Genomic DNA, 12,616 nt, shown 5'->3' on the forward strand with positions numbered 1-12,616 from the left:
GAATAAAATTTAGATGGCAAATATCGATTTAAATTAATAGATCGCTGACATTTTGTTATTTAATATGAGTTTATCAATGTTTGTCCATTCTTGTAGTATTCTCATTGATATTTTCACCCATTTTTTTCGTTCAGTTTTCTAATCTCTTGAATTTGGCAGCTTTTTGATAAGGCAATGTTTACTACAATGTGCAGTTGGCCTTAAAGTTCAAAATTTTCCTTTCGTAGTCTATCAGGCTAATGAAAAGATGGCCATCTCTGCTGCAAATGCGCAGGAATGGAGTTCGTATCAGTAACGTGTGCCGACGATAACTTCCTCCATATCAGCGATTTATTTTGTATAAAAACACGATCCATTTGCTGTTTGGGCATTAGTTTCAATCACTTGAAATCATGAAGGCTTTCATCGTTCTGGTTGCTCTGGCTTTGGCCGCTCCTGCTTTCGGTCGCACCATGGACCGTTGCTCCTTGGCTAGGGAGATGTCCAACTTGGGTGTTCCTCGTGACCAGCTGGCTCGCTGGACCTGCATTGCTGAGCATGAGAGCTCCTACCGCACTGGAGTTGTTGGTCCCACCAACTACAATGGATCCAACGACTATGGCATCTTCCAGATCAACGACTACTACTGGTGTGCTCCTCCCTCTGGACGCTTCTCCTACAACGAGTGTGGCCTGAGCTGCAATGCCCTGTTGACCGATGACATCACCCACTCCGTGCGTTGTGCCCAGAAGGTCCTTAGCCAGCAGGGATGGTCTGCCTGGTCCACCTGGCACTTCTGCAGCGGCTCTCTGCCCTCCATCGACAGCTGCTTCTAAGTAATGGTTTTCCCAAACTCTTTCCACAAATAAAATATCAGCATAAAATGAAGAAATGCTTTTCATTGCATACCGTTTGCTGTTGTAGGAGAGCCAGAAAGTAGGCTTTAGTTTCGTAGAAAAGCATCACTGACAAGAGCTGGCATCTATATCCCCTTAGCTGACTATAAAATCAATTGCTTCGCTCACCTGTCTGCCACCGATTTGCCCACTTCATACATCGAGTCCAGGGAATAGTCGTCGCCAATGGAGCTGTATACATTTGTCTGTGTGCCCACTGTCTCCACATCGCAGTAGCTGCAACTGCAGCAGGAGTACTGTGAACAGAGGGATGAGGCATCCAAGTCGGTGATGCCAATGGAGCACTCTTCATCCAGTGGCCGCTCTTGCAGCTCAATATCTGCGGTCTCCTCCTTTTGCGGAGAACTGCCGCGTGGAGAACGACTGAAAGATAATTAGTAGCTTCAATTAGTGGCTTGGATCACTCATTAAAAAATAAAATATGTATTTACTTTAGCTTATGATAATTTAAGAATGTGTTGTTGGCCTGAGAATGGATTCTTACCTCTTGGTGCGTGTGTCCATCGTGTCCATGACAACGTTCCAGGTGCGATTGATCAAGTAGAGCAGAAACAGCACCCTCGAAGTCTCCCCATTGTGTGGAGGCGTGCCATTGGAGGCATTGGGTCCGGCTCCTAGGCAGCTGCTGGAGCCCAGCCGCTCCTCGCCCTGATCGTGGCTCTGGTCATGATGCGGATGACGGGCTGGGAGCGTCTTGGAGCGATACTCGCTCTGCAGGCAGTACTCCCGCTTGTGTTGCTGGTAGCGACGACGCGTGTTGAACCTGGAGGTGCCCTCGCCGGCGGCTCCCTCCTCCACGCCGCCACAGATGTCGCCTCGGGTGGATGCAATGCGGTTGCCCATTACGACGACGTCGCGGTTCGGCGCCTGTCAGTCATTGCCTAATGTGACAACGAGAAGAACACAACATATGTTAGTCGGATGTCTGTCTGTCTGTTTGGATGCAAGTATTAGCGCTGACACAATTCCCCTAACCAGTTTCCAGGCCGAGCTGGCGAAAAAAGTGAAGTGGCGGCCAGAGGAATTGGGTCAGCAACGAGTTCTGCAGGCCTCTAAGGAGGTCGCTTGGCCAGAACCAATGCCTGTAGATGGCCAGAACAGATCAGAATAGAACAGAGCAGAGTGGGCTCCTCACTCGGTTCACTTAGTAATTATGATAAACTATCCATGCATTGGCAAAATGATGGATTGCTTGGACCAGTTTGGACATGATATCAGTCTTCTTCTACTCCGATCCTGGACAGAATGAGGCGTGGAGCCTGTCATTGCGTGTCTTCCAATCCCAATCCCAAATAGCTGGCATTCATCAAATGGATCCAGGCCAACTCGGCAGCTCATTAGCGTGGCAATACATCAAATTAGCGCCCTAACTTGCCAACACTTGCGGCTTGACCCGCGACACACCCAAACTGAACTATCTTTATACATATATAGCGAAACCACACAGTTTCTTATCAGCCACCGACCACTGACGTAGCAAACGTGACCGCTAAATGACAATACACGATCGCTGAGCTATTATCAGTGGCCTGGACTTATCGCCCAAAAAAAAGGGGGTACAGTGAAAGGTGCCCACGCAGAGACTTTACTACCTGAGTTTATCATATAACCATTCTTCTTTATCCCAACATCAATTAGTTTCTGGAAACGCATTTGATTGGGCATAAATTATAGAAGCAACTTGGGAGAACAACTTTCTTGTCAACAAAGAATATGGAAATGTGAGCCGTAAACCGGAGCAGCCAGTTTTTAGGGTTCCTTAGCCTAAGCCCTTAAAGACCTTTTGAAAACAGAGAACCTTTTATTTTTCCACTGACCAGTGAAAGTGACAACAGTGAAGTGGAAAGTTACTGGTAGGGTAGGTTGAGTTTGGTGATTAAATGCAGGAGCTACTGTACTGGATTAACCGCACCGTAAATATGACAGATTTCTTTCCTGACATGCGTATTAAGCGTGTGTTCTTCTCGAAGAAGAGAGTCTTCCCTGACTCTAATTAAACTAAATACACCGCAAGAGTTTATCTTATCTTTATCAGTGGAGGGTAAGACACCCTGTATGGCTAGCAATGTTAACTATAGGGCAAATTATAAACCGGGAGCTGAGCAACTGAGCATTCAACTTTAAAATGCCAGACGCCAGCTGGTTGGTGCCGACAGTCGCGTTTGCAACGATCTAGCGAGCGGTAGCCTCCAGCGGAGAGTGAGAAAGGAACCTGATTTGGAGTAGAAGGAGCTGAAACTAGGACACAACCAGCCCATAACCAGAAAAAACATGAGCCAGAAGCAGCTAGACACCGAGCAATTGCTCTTCGAGGAGAAGCCCCTGCATGTGCCCTCATTGCCGGAGCTGCAGAACGGTGAGCGTTAAGCCGATTTCCCAGATCCGCCAGATAACAATACGTGCTATATTGAGTGCTATATGTTCTCTGTACTCTGTGTGCTGTGTGTTCTGTGTGTTCTGGGAGCCAAATGACCTTCAGAACTGTGCCATAGCCAAACTTTCCATAGCCGGTTTTCGCTCAGTTCTGACGATTTGTATTTTTCTGATTTCTGTTTTCATTGCGCAGACTAAACACAAACATATGTTTCTTTGGCCGAGAGCTTTTGGAGCAGCTTTTTGCTATATGTCCAGATGGAGGTCAAGATATAAAGCTTTGCTAATAGTTTGCTCTTCTCTCCCGCAGTGATACAGGGTGCCCTGAGTGGCAATTTCGCCCAGGTGGAGGTCAGTGTGGGTCCTTGTCCGGATCTGAAGGCACCTCGCTTTGGTCTTGTGGAGAGCGGACTGGGTGGCAAACCCACTCTGCTGGAGGCAGGCGGACCACCATTCCTGCTGCCCCTTGTCCAGCGGGAAAAGCTGTACAACATCAAGGAGATCACCCGTAAGATTCAAGGTCCCGGCAAGATCTTTGCCGTGGGAGCTGGTGCCGGTCCCTGGCCCATCCGCCGCTCCAACTGTGAGGGCATCTTCAATCTGTCGGTGAGTGAGAAGGATGAGCTGAATAATGGCAGCTACACGGCCACCGTGAGGGGAGCTCATGAGGAGTGTGTGCTGGAGAAGATTCCCCATACCGAGCCTCGCTGTGCCCTGCTGCTGAACCTCTTCCTCAGCCAGGGCAAACCCGGAGAAGTGCTCAAGATTAGCGCCAAGCAGCGTACCGGCGAGCAGAACTTCATCGAGTGCATCCGCAAGGGATTGGAGGAGCACTACGGCGACAAGGTGGTGGGTCTGGGCGGTATCTTTGTGATCAAGAAGGGCGCTGCCCACCAGCACGTGATGCGGGACTTTAGCAAGACGCCAATCAACACGGACGAAGAGGTCAATGAGTGGCTCAAGTTCTACGAGATGCCCGCCCAGCTGAATGCCGTGGGCACACTGGTGACCAAAGAGCACGACCTGGATCTCCGCCTGCAGCACTTCCACTCCTTCTCCTTCAGCAACTGGGGTGGTCACTACCATTACGATACCACGCCGGAGACTGTGGAGTACGAGGCGTACCTCAATGTGGCCGAGCGAGTGGTGCGTGTGGACAAACCCGTAGCCACGCACAAGGTGGGACGCGACTAGATTTTATCTTATTGTAACCGACTTTTTCCATTGTCTTAAGCCCCCCTCGTAAATAATAGAGAATAATAATAAAAATAAAAACTAAAAATATACCAAAAACCTCAAAATTCTTTATCTTTATCTGTTGTGGGGAGGACGCCCTGTATATGACCGCAGACTATCACTCGTCACCCAAAATAGTTGAAAATTTTGACTAGACGCTGGTCCGTCGGTCAGTTGGCCGCGTGCCTCCAGCAAGGCAAGTCCCTGAGTTCATATCAAAACATTTTCAGAGATAACATGAATGGGAGTCACCTTCAAACGGAGGGGCTACTCTTCGAGGAGAAGCCACTTCATGTGCCGCCGCTCGCAGAGCTGCAGAAAGGTGAGCAGTGGAATGCCCCCACAACTTTTGATAATATAATGCTTCCTCCGATTGTGACAGATAAAGCTTTTCCCTTTCAGTAATACAGGGAGCTCTTTGTGCCAACTTTGCCAACGCTGAGGTGAGTGTTGGTCCCTGTCCAGATCTCAAGGGATCGCAGTATGGTCTCATGGAGAGCGGATTAGGCGGAAAACCCACACTCTTGGAGGCAGGTGGACCGCCCTACTTGCGACCTCTTGTCCAGCGGGATAAGCTCTACAATCTGAAGGAGATCACTCGTAAAAGTCAAGGTCCTGGCAAGATCTTTGCTGTGGGACCTGGAGCTGGACCCTGGCCCATTCGGAATTCCAATTGCGAGGGCATCTTTAACTTTGTGTTGGACGAGAAGGATGAGTTGACTAATGGAAGCTACACAGCTACCGTGAGAGGCGAAAAGGAGGAGTGTGTCCTAGAAAGGATACCCGAAACAGAACCCCGTTGCGCTCTCATCCTTAATCTATTTCTGAGTGAGGGTAAACCAGGAGAGGTTCTAAGGATTCACGCCCAACAGCGCACAGGTGAAGACAATTTTGTCGAATGCATTCGCAAAGCCTTGGAGCTGCACTACGGTGACCAGGTGGTGGGTCTGGGTGGCATCTTTTTGGTCAAAAAGGGATGTGTCCATCAGCATGTGATGCGTGACTTTAGCAAGACACCGATCCACACCCACGAACAGATCCAACAGTGGCTCAAGTTCTACGATATGCCCGCCCAGCTGAATGCCGTGGGCACTTTGGTGACCAAGGACATGGGTCTCGATCTACGCCTGCAGCACTTTCATTCCTTCTCCGCCAGCAATTGGGGTGGTCACTATCACTACGATACCACGCCAGAGATTGTGGAGTACGAAGCGTACCTAAATGTGGCGGAACGTGTTGTCCGCGTGGACAGGCCCGTGGTAACGGATCAGTTGGGAAGAGACTAATGGTCCGAGACCAAAAATAAACTGCCTTCTTAGAAAATGGTTTCGGTTTCTTCTGTCTGAGACGATTAACCGTTGGCTCATTAAAATGGCATCACATCATTTGGCTCCTCACTCAGGGCTTTACGTAATTGCCAAAAATTGGCAGAAGCCTCCGCTTTCTACGCGATGCAAATCGATCGATGGCCAAATGATCTGGTTACCAGTATTATTCTAGCTGGTCTATGGTTGGCCTAATGAGAGACACGAGATACGGCGGCCTAGCTAAGCAGGCCGTAAATAATGCCCGAACATGCAGCAATCCAGCTTTGCTTTTCTTTTCTTAGCTTGCTTTTTTGCACCGCTGGCCATTAATTATTTAATAACTTTGATTCATGCAGAGCGCCGCTGCGAGTGCAGCTCAGGCTCAGCTCCATCATTAAAGCCAATCCATTGACTTTGCACAAATATTTTCTTTAAAAATAGAAACAAAGTCTGGATGTGGTCTCTCTGTGTTGTGACAGTTACAAATCGCAGTTGATACAACCGCATCGATCATTCAAGTTGGGCAGAAGAAGAAGTCTTACTTACCCACTAGGGGGAACCTGGAGACTGGAGAAGACTCTCCCAAGATGCGGCTTCTCTGCTATTGTTCTGCGGCACCTCTTAACGGGTTCCCAATATTTGCATTTGGATTTGAATTTATTATTAATTCGGTCGGGTTCTACTCTCAACCTTTTTTTCTTTATGAAAGTGGCACCAAAACTAGAGAGCTCAACTCGCGCACAAACATCGATTGATCCAATTTAATCTTCGAGCCCAGCTCAGTGTGGCGGTGAAATGCAAATGCGATTTCTTCGTCCCACGAAAAAGAAAATCTCTTTTTTTTTGTTATTGTTACCGTTGTGGTTTTAGCCTTGGTTGTAACCGCTTTTTTTGTTGTTGTTTGTGGCTCAGCACCGTCGGCTTATTCATATTTTAAACACACCATTAGCACTTTTTATTAGTTGCCCCTCGGTTTGATTGACTCCACTTCCACCCGGGCACCACTTGCTCCAACTGCGACTACGACTTTGGCTTCTTCGTGGACTTGGTCTTGCACTTGACTGAAAACTGAGGAGACTGAAACCTGGTTTCGGTTCTGCGATTCAAGCGCGTCTGTTCGGCTGAAACGCGAGTTGCAGACTGAATGAAGTTTGGCGATGAGATGGCTCGGCTACCGCCGCTTGAAGTAGCTTTTCACATGGTCTTCCAGGCGCGTAGCCCAGGTAACTTGTTTCAGGGGGGAAAACTCTTTGCTTATGTTTATTGATAAACACACCACGCTCTTAGAATAAATATTCTTGGATCAAATGAAAAGAAATTGTCTACTTAATTTGAAGATGTTAGAGTCTACGCTTTTTAAGCAAGAGAGAAGTTTTATTGCCATATGTTCTGTGGGATGTAAGAAACTATCTTTTATAATGAGTTCCAAATTCAAGTCTTAGTAATTGAACAAATATCTTGTACATAAGATACAATAAACTAGTTTACTTTTTAACTTTTAAAAACTCCCATTCTCCCAGTGTATTGTTCTAACTCTAATTCATTGGTGGTGCTGCAAAGTGTGCTTATCGCCCCAGCCTCCTTCTTGAGTTTTGAAATCATTTGACGAGTCTATTGCCCCCACCTGGCTGCACCTCTGCGGTGTGGCAAATCAGGTTAGCTTTTTGGCTGCTCTGCTTTACAAGCGTTTTTTAAATTGAAATTGTCGTTTAATCTCTAATTGATAGCGTAAAGAGGCCGGGCCGGCTGACAAGTGCATAAAGCGAATGCCGTGCCGATTTTCCCAACCTCCGAAACCAGTTCCCACACTCCCCAGTCAGCCGCAAAGTCGCTGCCAAGGCTGATGTTTAGTAAGTAGTCGCTGGCATCTGGCTTCTCCATTTCCATTACCAGCGACACGAATTTAGTAAGTGCTCCTGTTAGAGTACTCTGCCCAAAGGCAGCTCCCCGGACCTGATCCTGAACCTGCATCTGGACCTGGACCAGGCACCGGCACCGGCACCGACCCACCCGTTCAATGAACCACCTTCAAAGAAAGTCGACTTCGTATAAATTGCATAATAATTATTGGCCTCGAGGCTGCTTGATGTATCGCCTTTGTAATGGCTCAGCAGTATTCGAATCTGGGTGTTACCCATAATGTGTGATTGTTATAGATCGATCGGCAAATATATGTGGCAAATAAACTAAATTCCTTTGGTGAAACATAAAAATTGATGGCGGGAATTAAACATGGAAGCTTGAAGTTATAATTTCACTGTCGAACCCACAAAGGAAACTCGGAAAAGTAACCGGAATTGTAAAGGATACACTGAACTTAAATATGATTCATTTTAACTAGGTAAAAGTACTTAAGAAATAATCCTTTCGACATACATTTTTGCAGAATGTAATTTATAATTTGGTTAGGAGTTCCACACAAAAGTTAATAACAGATATCTTTGATGATCTTATCAAAAGAATTTGTTTGATTAAATGTAAATAATCATTTAATAGCCGTCGAGATATAGATCATCATAATTAATTGTCTTTTAATGGAATAAGTAAGCTTTATTGCCTATTTTAAGGCAGCTTTAATTTAACTTTGTTTAGTAAAGAAACGTTTTAGGAGACCTTATTAACAAATAACAGCATAGTGGAAATATTGTTGTATACTTTTGAGACAACGTATGTATAGAAGTACTTTTGACAAAATAATACATAAACAATAAAGGAAACATCGGGAAGCCGATGTCTAAACACTCTTGCAGTTTGCAATTTAATTATAGGATAGAATGGGAAATCGCTTATTCGCATTCTTTGAATGCATATTTTTATATCACAAGTTTTTCAATAAATTAAAGCTTAAGAAACGCATACCTAAGCCAAAAAATAAATCATTTTAATTCGGAAAACGGTTTTGTGCCATTTTTTGTTAGGTTAACTTAATTGAATATTATAAAAAATTCAAATTATTTTAAATTTTTGACAATTTTGTGATGTACCCCCTTATCAAATTTTGAATAAATTTCGAACATGTATTTTTCTCCCAAACATACCTAGATCGATTCATTTGTTGATGCTGCTGATCAAGAATATATATACTTTCTAGAGTCTAAAATGACTTCTTCACAATGTTACAAGCTTACAAACTTATAATTATTAATATATACTTTGAGAAAATCAAAGTTTAAATAAAACCAAGTTTTCTTTTTTGCATGATTTGCATTATATATTTCTTTGTATACATATACAGTATATATATTCGTCTTTTTGTATACAACTTTATAGGTTTTACACATCTTAGAACTGGGCTTTTATTGAGAATACTTGAAAATGTAGCAGCTGGTGTTCGATATTGTTGAGTCTTGTAACTGAAAGATAGATGTAAGTAATAACTAAACTTCGGATATAAATCTGTTAGATCTCTAAATTACTTTGGCCTCACTGTATTTGTGCTGTGCCATGGATCGAGAGGGTTTCAAGTTACTTCAAGTTAAATCAATTCAAAAGATATATCTAAGACCCAACTGAGCCTGTATCTTTCGATACAAAATTTCAGGATCTTCAAAAGGAGTTTAACTTATCGTTTGGATTCTTGGTTGTGCATTTACCTAGGCTAGGTGTGTGTGTGAGTGTGTTTAAGGTGTGTTCCTATAAAGGGCAACTATTGCTATTGCTGATTGCTTGAAGCGAGTGTCAAGTGGGAGTTTTGGAACCAAAAGGTAACTATTTACATGTCTAAGATCTTGCACAATTCGTAGGAACGGAAAAATTAGAATAATCTATATGTATTGTTTGGTTTCTTTTATCGCTAGGGTTTTCTATTGCGAGCTTATTGAATTTTTGTTTTAAGAATCTCTTTGAAGAAGAGCAAATATTTCTTGAGATTTATCGTTTTATTCGTAATAACCGCACAAAAAATATATCATATTGGGATAATGAAGCACAAACCACCCTGACGTTACGTTACTCTCTACTCAATGTAGATGTCCTCGATGGGATAGGCGGTCTCAATGAATTTCTGATAGAAACGCTGAAAAGCACGGCTGCAGGAAAGCAAGGGTTTATTAGATTTGGTATCCTAGGTGTCCTTAACCAGGACTTACCCCACTGCCTCGGCCACGGGTCTTGTGGACTCCGATCCCTTGAAGACGTGACACGCAAACCGCTGAACCGTCGGGTGTTTGGTGATGAAGCCAATGAAGCGATGATCCCGAGGGTGAAAGGCGCAGAAGGAGACATTCTTCAGCGAGTAGAAGTAGTCGATGCAAGGCTTCTTATCCTTTTTGTTTTGCTGTTTAAGGGAGATATCGGTTTAGAGGGTTGTTATTCAGTTAAACCAGCAACAAGTTCATTTTTTCTTTCAATTCTCTTCCTAAATCAATCCCCCCTACTCACATTCGGTCCCGATCGATCCACCATTCGCAATCCCTGATCGGACACCTCCAGGATGCAGGTCTGTCCGGTGGGTGAGCTTCCATATTCGCCGACAATCTTTCGCACCGCCTGGCAAACCACACCCGTGCCCTTGTGCGCCAGCGTCTCCACGGAACCGAGGTAACCCAAAAGGTAGCGCTCCTTCTTCACCAGCTGCACCGTGGGATCGAACTCATTGTAGTCCAGATCGACGGCATAGGCCGAGGGGAAGATGCCCTGGCGTCCGGTGCGCAGATTGACGCCCTCGCACCACAGGTCCTCGGCCTCCTTTTGCACATAGATGGCATCGCCAATCTCCAGCTCAATTTCATCGTGGTGCCGCGGCACAAACTTGTGCAAGCCGCGATGTGTGGCCTCCAGCATCTCTAGTTGGCCAAAGGGAACACCCCCAAAGGGTGGCGGAAAGGGTGATTGGGACACGGGCGAAGTGATCTGTGGCGACATGCTCTTGAAGTCATTCGGTGAGTGCGCTGTGCTGTGACCGCTATCCACATCGCCCAGGCTCTGAAGACGCTCCGAGTCCGGGCTGGAGTCCTCGTCCATTAAATAACCACACTTGAGGGATAGAAATGAGCGCTGCTGACCATTGCCGCCACGAGCTGCTGGTGGAGGAGCACCTCCATTGTTGCGGAACTCATCCGCCAGAGAGCCAAAGTTGGAGCCACCTAGAAGATGGAGAATGGAAGCTGCAACGAGGCCATGAGTGGGTTAGCCTGTAGCTACGAAGGGATATCAAAGCGGGAGCAGAAGCCGGTTTTCACATAATATTACACCAAAGTAGATTTCCAAAAGGATTAGAGTAAGAAAATAGCTTTGATTCATTTCGTAGAAGTGAAAACCGGCTTAGACCCTTAGAACTACTTGCATGCAGGACATTCTATATAGGAAACTACATACTCTCTCCACTATTTAACTCACATTTCTTATTCTTGGGAATTTCGGGGAGTTTGCGCCGTCGTCGAGTGGCTGCTGAATTTGGAGCCAGAAGATCTGTGCTTGCCCCAATGGTCACTGGAGGACTGTTGCCACCCAGGCCACTGGTATCCATGCCCAGGAAGCCACCAATTGCATCCTGATGGTTCAACGGGTGATGACAATGTGAATTGAAAGAGTCATTAGTGTCCAGGGATCCATCCGAGGACAGGGTGACCTTCAGGCCATCGCCCAGCTCGTCATCCTCCACCTGGCGCATCTTTGGCTCGCGGTCATGCCCGATGCCATCCTCCTGATCGGAGCCCTCGCCTTCGCTCTTTGAGGAGTGACTATCCTCCAGTTCATCGTTGGGAATTAGTCTATGGATATTGGTTACGAGAAGTGCATATTGATGAGTCAGTCAAGAGGAAAAATGGCATTCAAAAAGTTTTAAAAGAACAGCAAATGCATTTCCATTTCCCCTTTCCCCCTCAAGGATACCGACTAATTTCGAAAGGGGGTGCTCCTGGGGACACGTGCAGCTTCTTAGCTCCGCATCACTTCACTTGGTACTCATGGAATATGCCTTTGTAATGTAACCTTTAACCTTTCTGTTTTTTGGTTTTACTTACGAGTAAAATGCATGGGGATTATTCTTCTTGTTGCCAGCTCCAGCTCCGAATGTGGGAATCGTGTGGGGCTCAAATATGGGCCTGTGGAACTCCTCGAATTCGCTGTCGGCCATGTCGTCTTGGGACCTGGCTTCGGCCAGCTGCCACGCCCACAACTACGGGCTAGCTGGGAACTTTAATTGGATTCGATTCGACTTGATTTCTTTATATATTTTGGAAGACCTGGCTCACACAATCGCGAAAGTCGAGTTGAAATTTTTCACTTCACATCCGAAAATCGATAATTTCCTTGACGCCAGCTAGCTGGCGCACTTGAGCCCCCGTTCGACGTCCAGTTGTGAGTGGTGTGCTCCGTGCTCCGTGCTCCGTGTTCCGTGCTCCCGAGGAAGGGAAATTTTTGGTACTTTCAGCTGTCAAGCATAAGCTCTCTCTCTGGCTCTCCAACTTGTTTTTGTTTATCGTTGACAGGACGCAGGGTGAGGGAGCAGCGGCATTTACCAAGTCCACATCCAAGTCGCTCTCTGGGGGGTTGACATGTAGCGCGCCGACGCAGTGCGTCATATCCGCTCCATGTGTCCATTATTGAGGGGTGGGTTTGCCAAATTGCAATGCTGTTGCGCTTGGGTCACGAGCTGCCAGGAGCGGTTCAGCCTCTCACAAGGGGTTGTAAGGGAAGGAATACCGAGGGATTGGGGATTTCCTCTTGTATATTTAAAATCGGTAAAGATAGGGATAATATATAATGAATGCTATCTTGATATATATAACTTTTAAGGCAATGGATAAAATTTAAATGATTGCTTGAAATATTAGTTACATAAGGAAAGGACGATCATTAAGG

General features: G+C 45.8%; 4 protein-coding genes and 1 pseudogene across 8 annotated transcripts in view; 3 read left to right on the forward strand and 2 right to left on the reverse strand.

Moving 5' to 3' along the window:
• Nucleotides 1–12,616, reverse strand: part of mwh (multiple wing hairs) — a 56,493-nt gene that overhangs the window by 19,051 nt on the left and 24,826 nt on the right. For 2 of the 3 annotated variants that reach the window (XM_086829762.1, XM_086829764.1), the window contains exons 2-3: nt 1,381–1,777; nt 1,005–1,259 (exon numbers count right to left, since the gene is read on the reverse strand). In XM_086829762.1, the coding sequence (XP_086685888.1) occupies nt 1,005–1,259; nt 1,381–1,739 (614 nt within the window). In that variant the 5' untranslated portion in view covers nt 1,740–1,777. Of the gene's footprint in view, nt 1–1,004; nt 1,260–1,380; nt 1,778–6,358; nt 6,496–12,616 lie in introns of those variants that run through there. The other variant, XM_020945853.2, reaches the window with a different exon arrangement.
• On the forward strand, nt 390–849 carry LOC110178666 (lysozyme D pseudogene; annotated as a pseudogene). Its single transcript, XR_015270945.1, has one exon. The product of XR_015270945.1 is annotated as a lysozyme D pseudogene (transcript).
• On the forward strand, nt 2,821–4,562 carry LOC110178660 (beta-keto L-gulonate decarboxylase). Its single transcript, XM_020945856.2, has 2 exons — nt 2,821–3,252; nt 3,580–4,562. The coding sequence occupies exons 1-2, from the start codon at nt 3,168–3,170 to the stop codon at nt 4,461–4,463; spliced, it is 969 nt and encodes a 322-aa protein (XP_020801515.2). The 5' UTR covers nt 2,821–3,167; the 3' UTR covers nt 4,464–4,562.
• Nucleotides 4,668–5,828, forward strand: LOC110178661 (ester hydrolase meep). Its single transcript, XM_020945857.2, has 2 exons — nt 4,668–4,827; nt 4,908–5,828. Exons 1-2 carry the CDS (start codon nt 4,743–4,745, stop codon nt 5,789–5,791), a joined length of 969 nt encoding a protein of 322 aa, XP_020801516.2. The 5' UTR covers nt 4,668–4,742; the 3' UTR covers nt 5,792–5,828.
• Aplip1 (JNK-interacting protein Aplip1) lies at nt 8,997–12,477 on the reverse strand. Of its 2 annotated transcripts, none has more exons than XM_020945848.2 (5): nt 11,776–12,477; nt 11,150–11,523; nt 10,193–10,917; nt 9,901–10,088; nt 8,997–9,840 (listed from the first exon to the last, which is right to left on the reverse strand). In XM_020945848.2, the coding sequence occupies exons 1-5, from the start codon at nt 11,886–11,888 to the stop codon at nt 9,768–9,770; spliced, it is 1,473 nt and encodes a 490-aa protein (XP_020801507.2). In that variant the 5' UTR covers nt 11,889–12,477; the 3' UTR covers nt 8,997–9,767. The 2 variants fall into 2 exon arrangements, with proteins under 2 accessions (XP_020801507.2, XP_020801509.2); XM_020945850.2 differs by having other exon boundaries at nt 10,193–10,896; nt 11,776–12,313.

The sequence above is a fragment of the Drosophila serrata genome, unplaced genomic scaffold (genome assembly GCF_035046125.1).
Source record: "Drosophila serrata isolate PLE 108 unplaced genomic scaffold, ASM3504612v1 contig_217, whole genome shotgun sequence".
Lineage (NCBI taxonomy): Eukaryota > Metazoa > Arthropoda > Insecta > Diptera > Drosophilidae > Drosophila > Drosophila serrata.

Coding starts and splice junctions, on each gene's coding strand:
- LOC110178660 (XM_020945856.2), top strand. CDS start 3,168: ATGAGCCAGAAGCAGCTAGACACCGAGCAATTGCTCTTCGAGGAGAAG. Junction 3,253..3,579: donor ATTGCCGGAGCTGCAGAACG/GTGAGCGTTAAG, acceptor TCTCTCCCGCAG/TGATACAGGGTGCCCTGAGT.
- LOC110178661 (XM_020945857.2), top strand. CDS start 4,743: ATGAATGGGAGTCACCTTCAAACGGAGGGGCTACTCTTCGAGGAGAAG. Junction 4,828..4,907: donor GCTCGCAGAGCTGCAGAAAG/GTGAGCAGTGGA, acceptor TTTCCCTTTCAG/TAATACAGGGAGCTCTTTGT.
- Aplip1 (XM_020945848.2), bottom strand. CDS start 11,888: ATGGCCGACAGCGAATTCGAGGAGTTCCACAGGCCCATATTTGAGCCC. Junction 10,918..11,149: donor AATTCCCAAGAATAAGAAAT/GTGAGTTAAATA, acceptor GCCTCGTTGCAG/CTTCCATTCTCCATCTTCTA. Junction 10,089..10,192: donor TGGATCGATCGGGACCGAAT/GTGAGTAGGGGG, acceptor TCCCTTAAACAG/CAAAACAAAAAGGATAAGAA.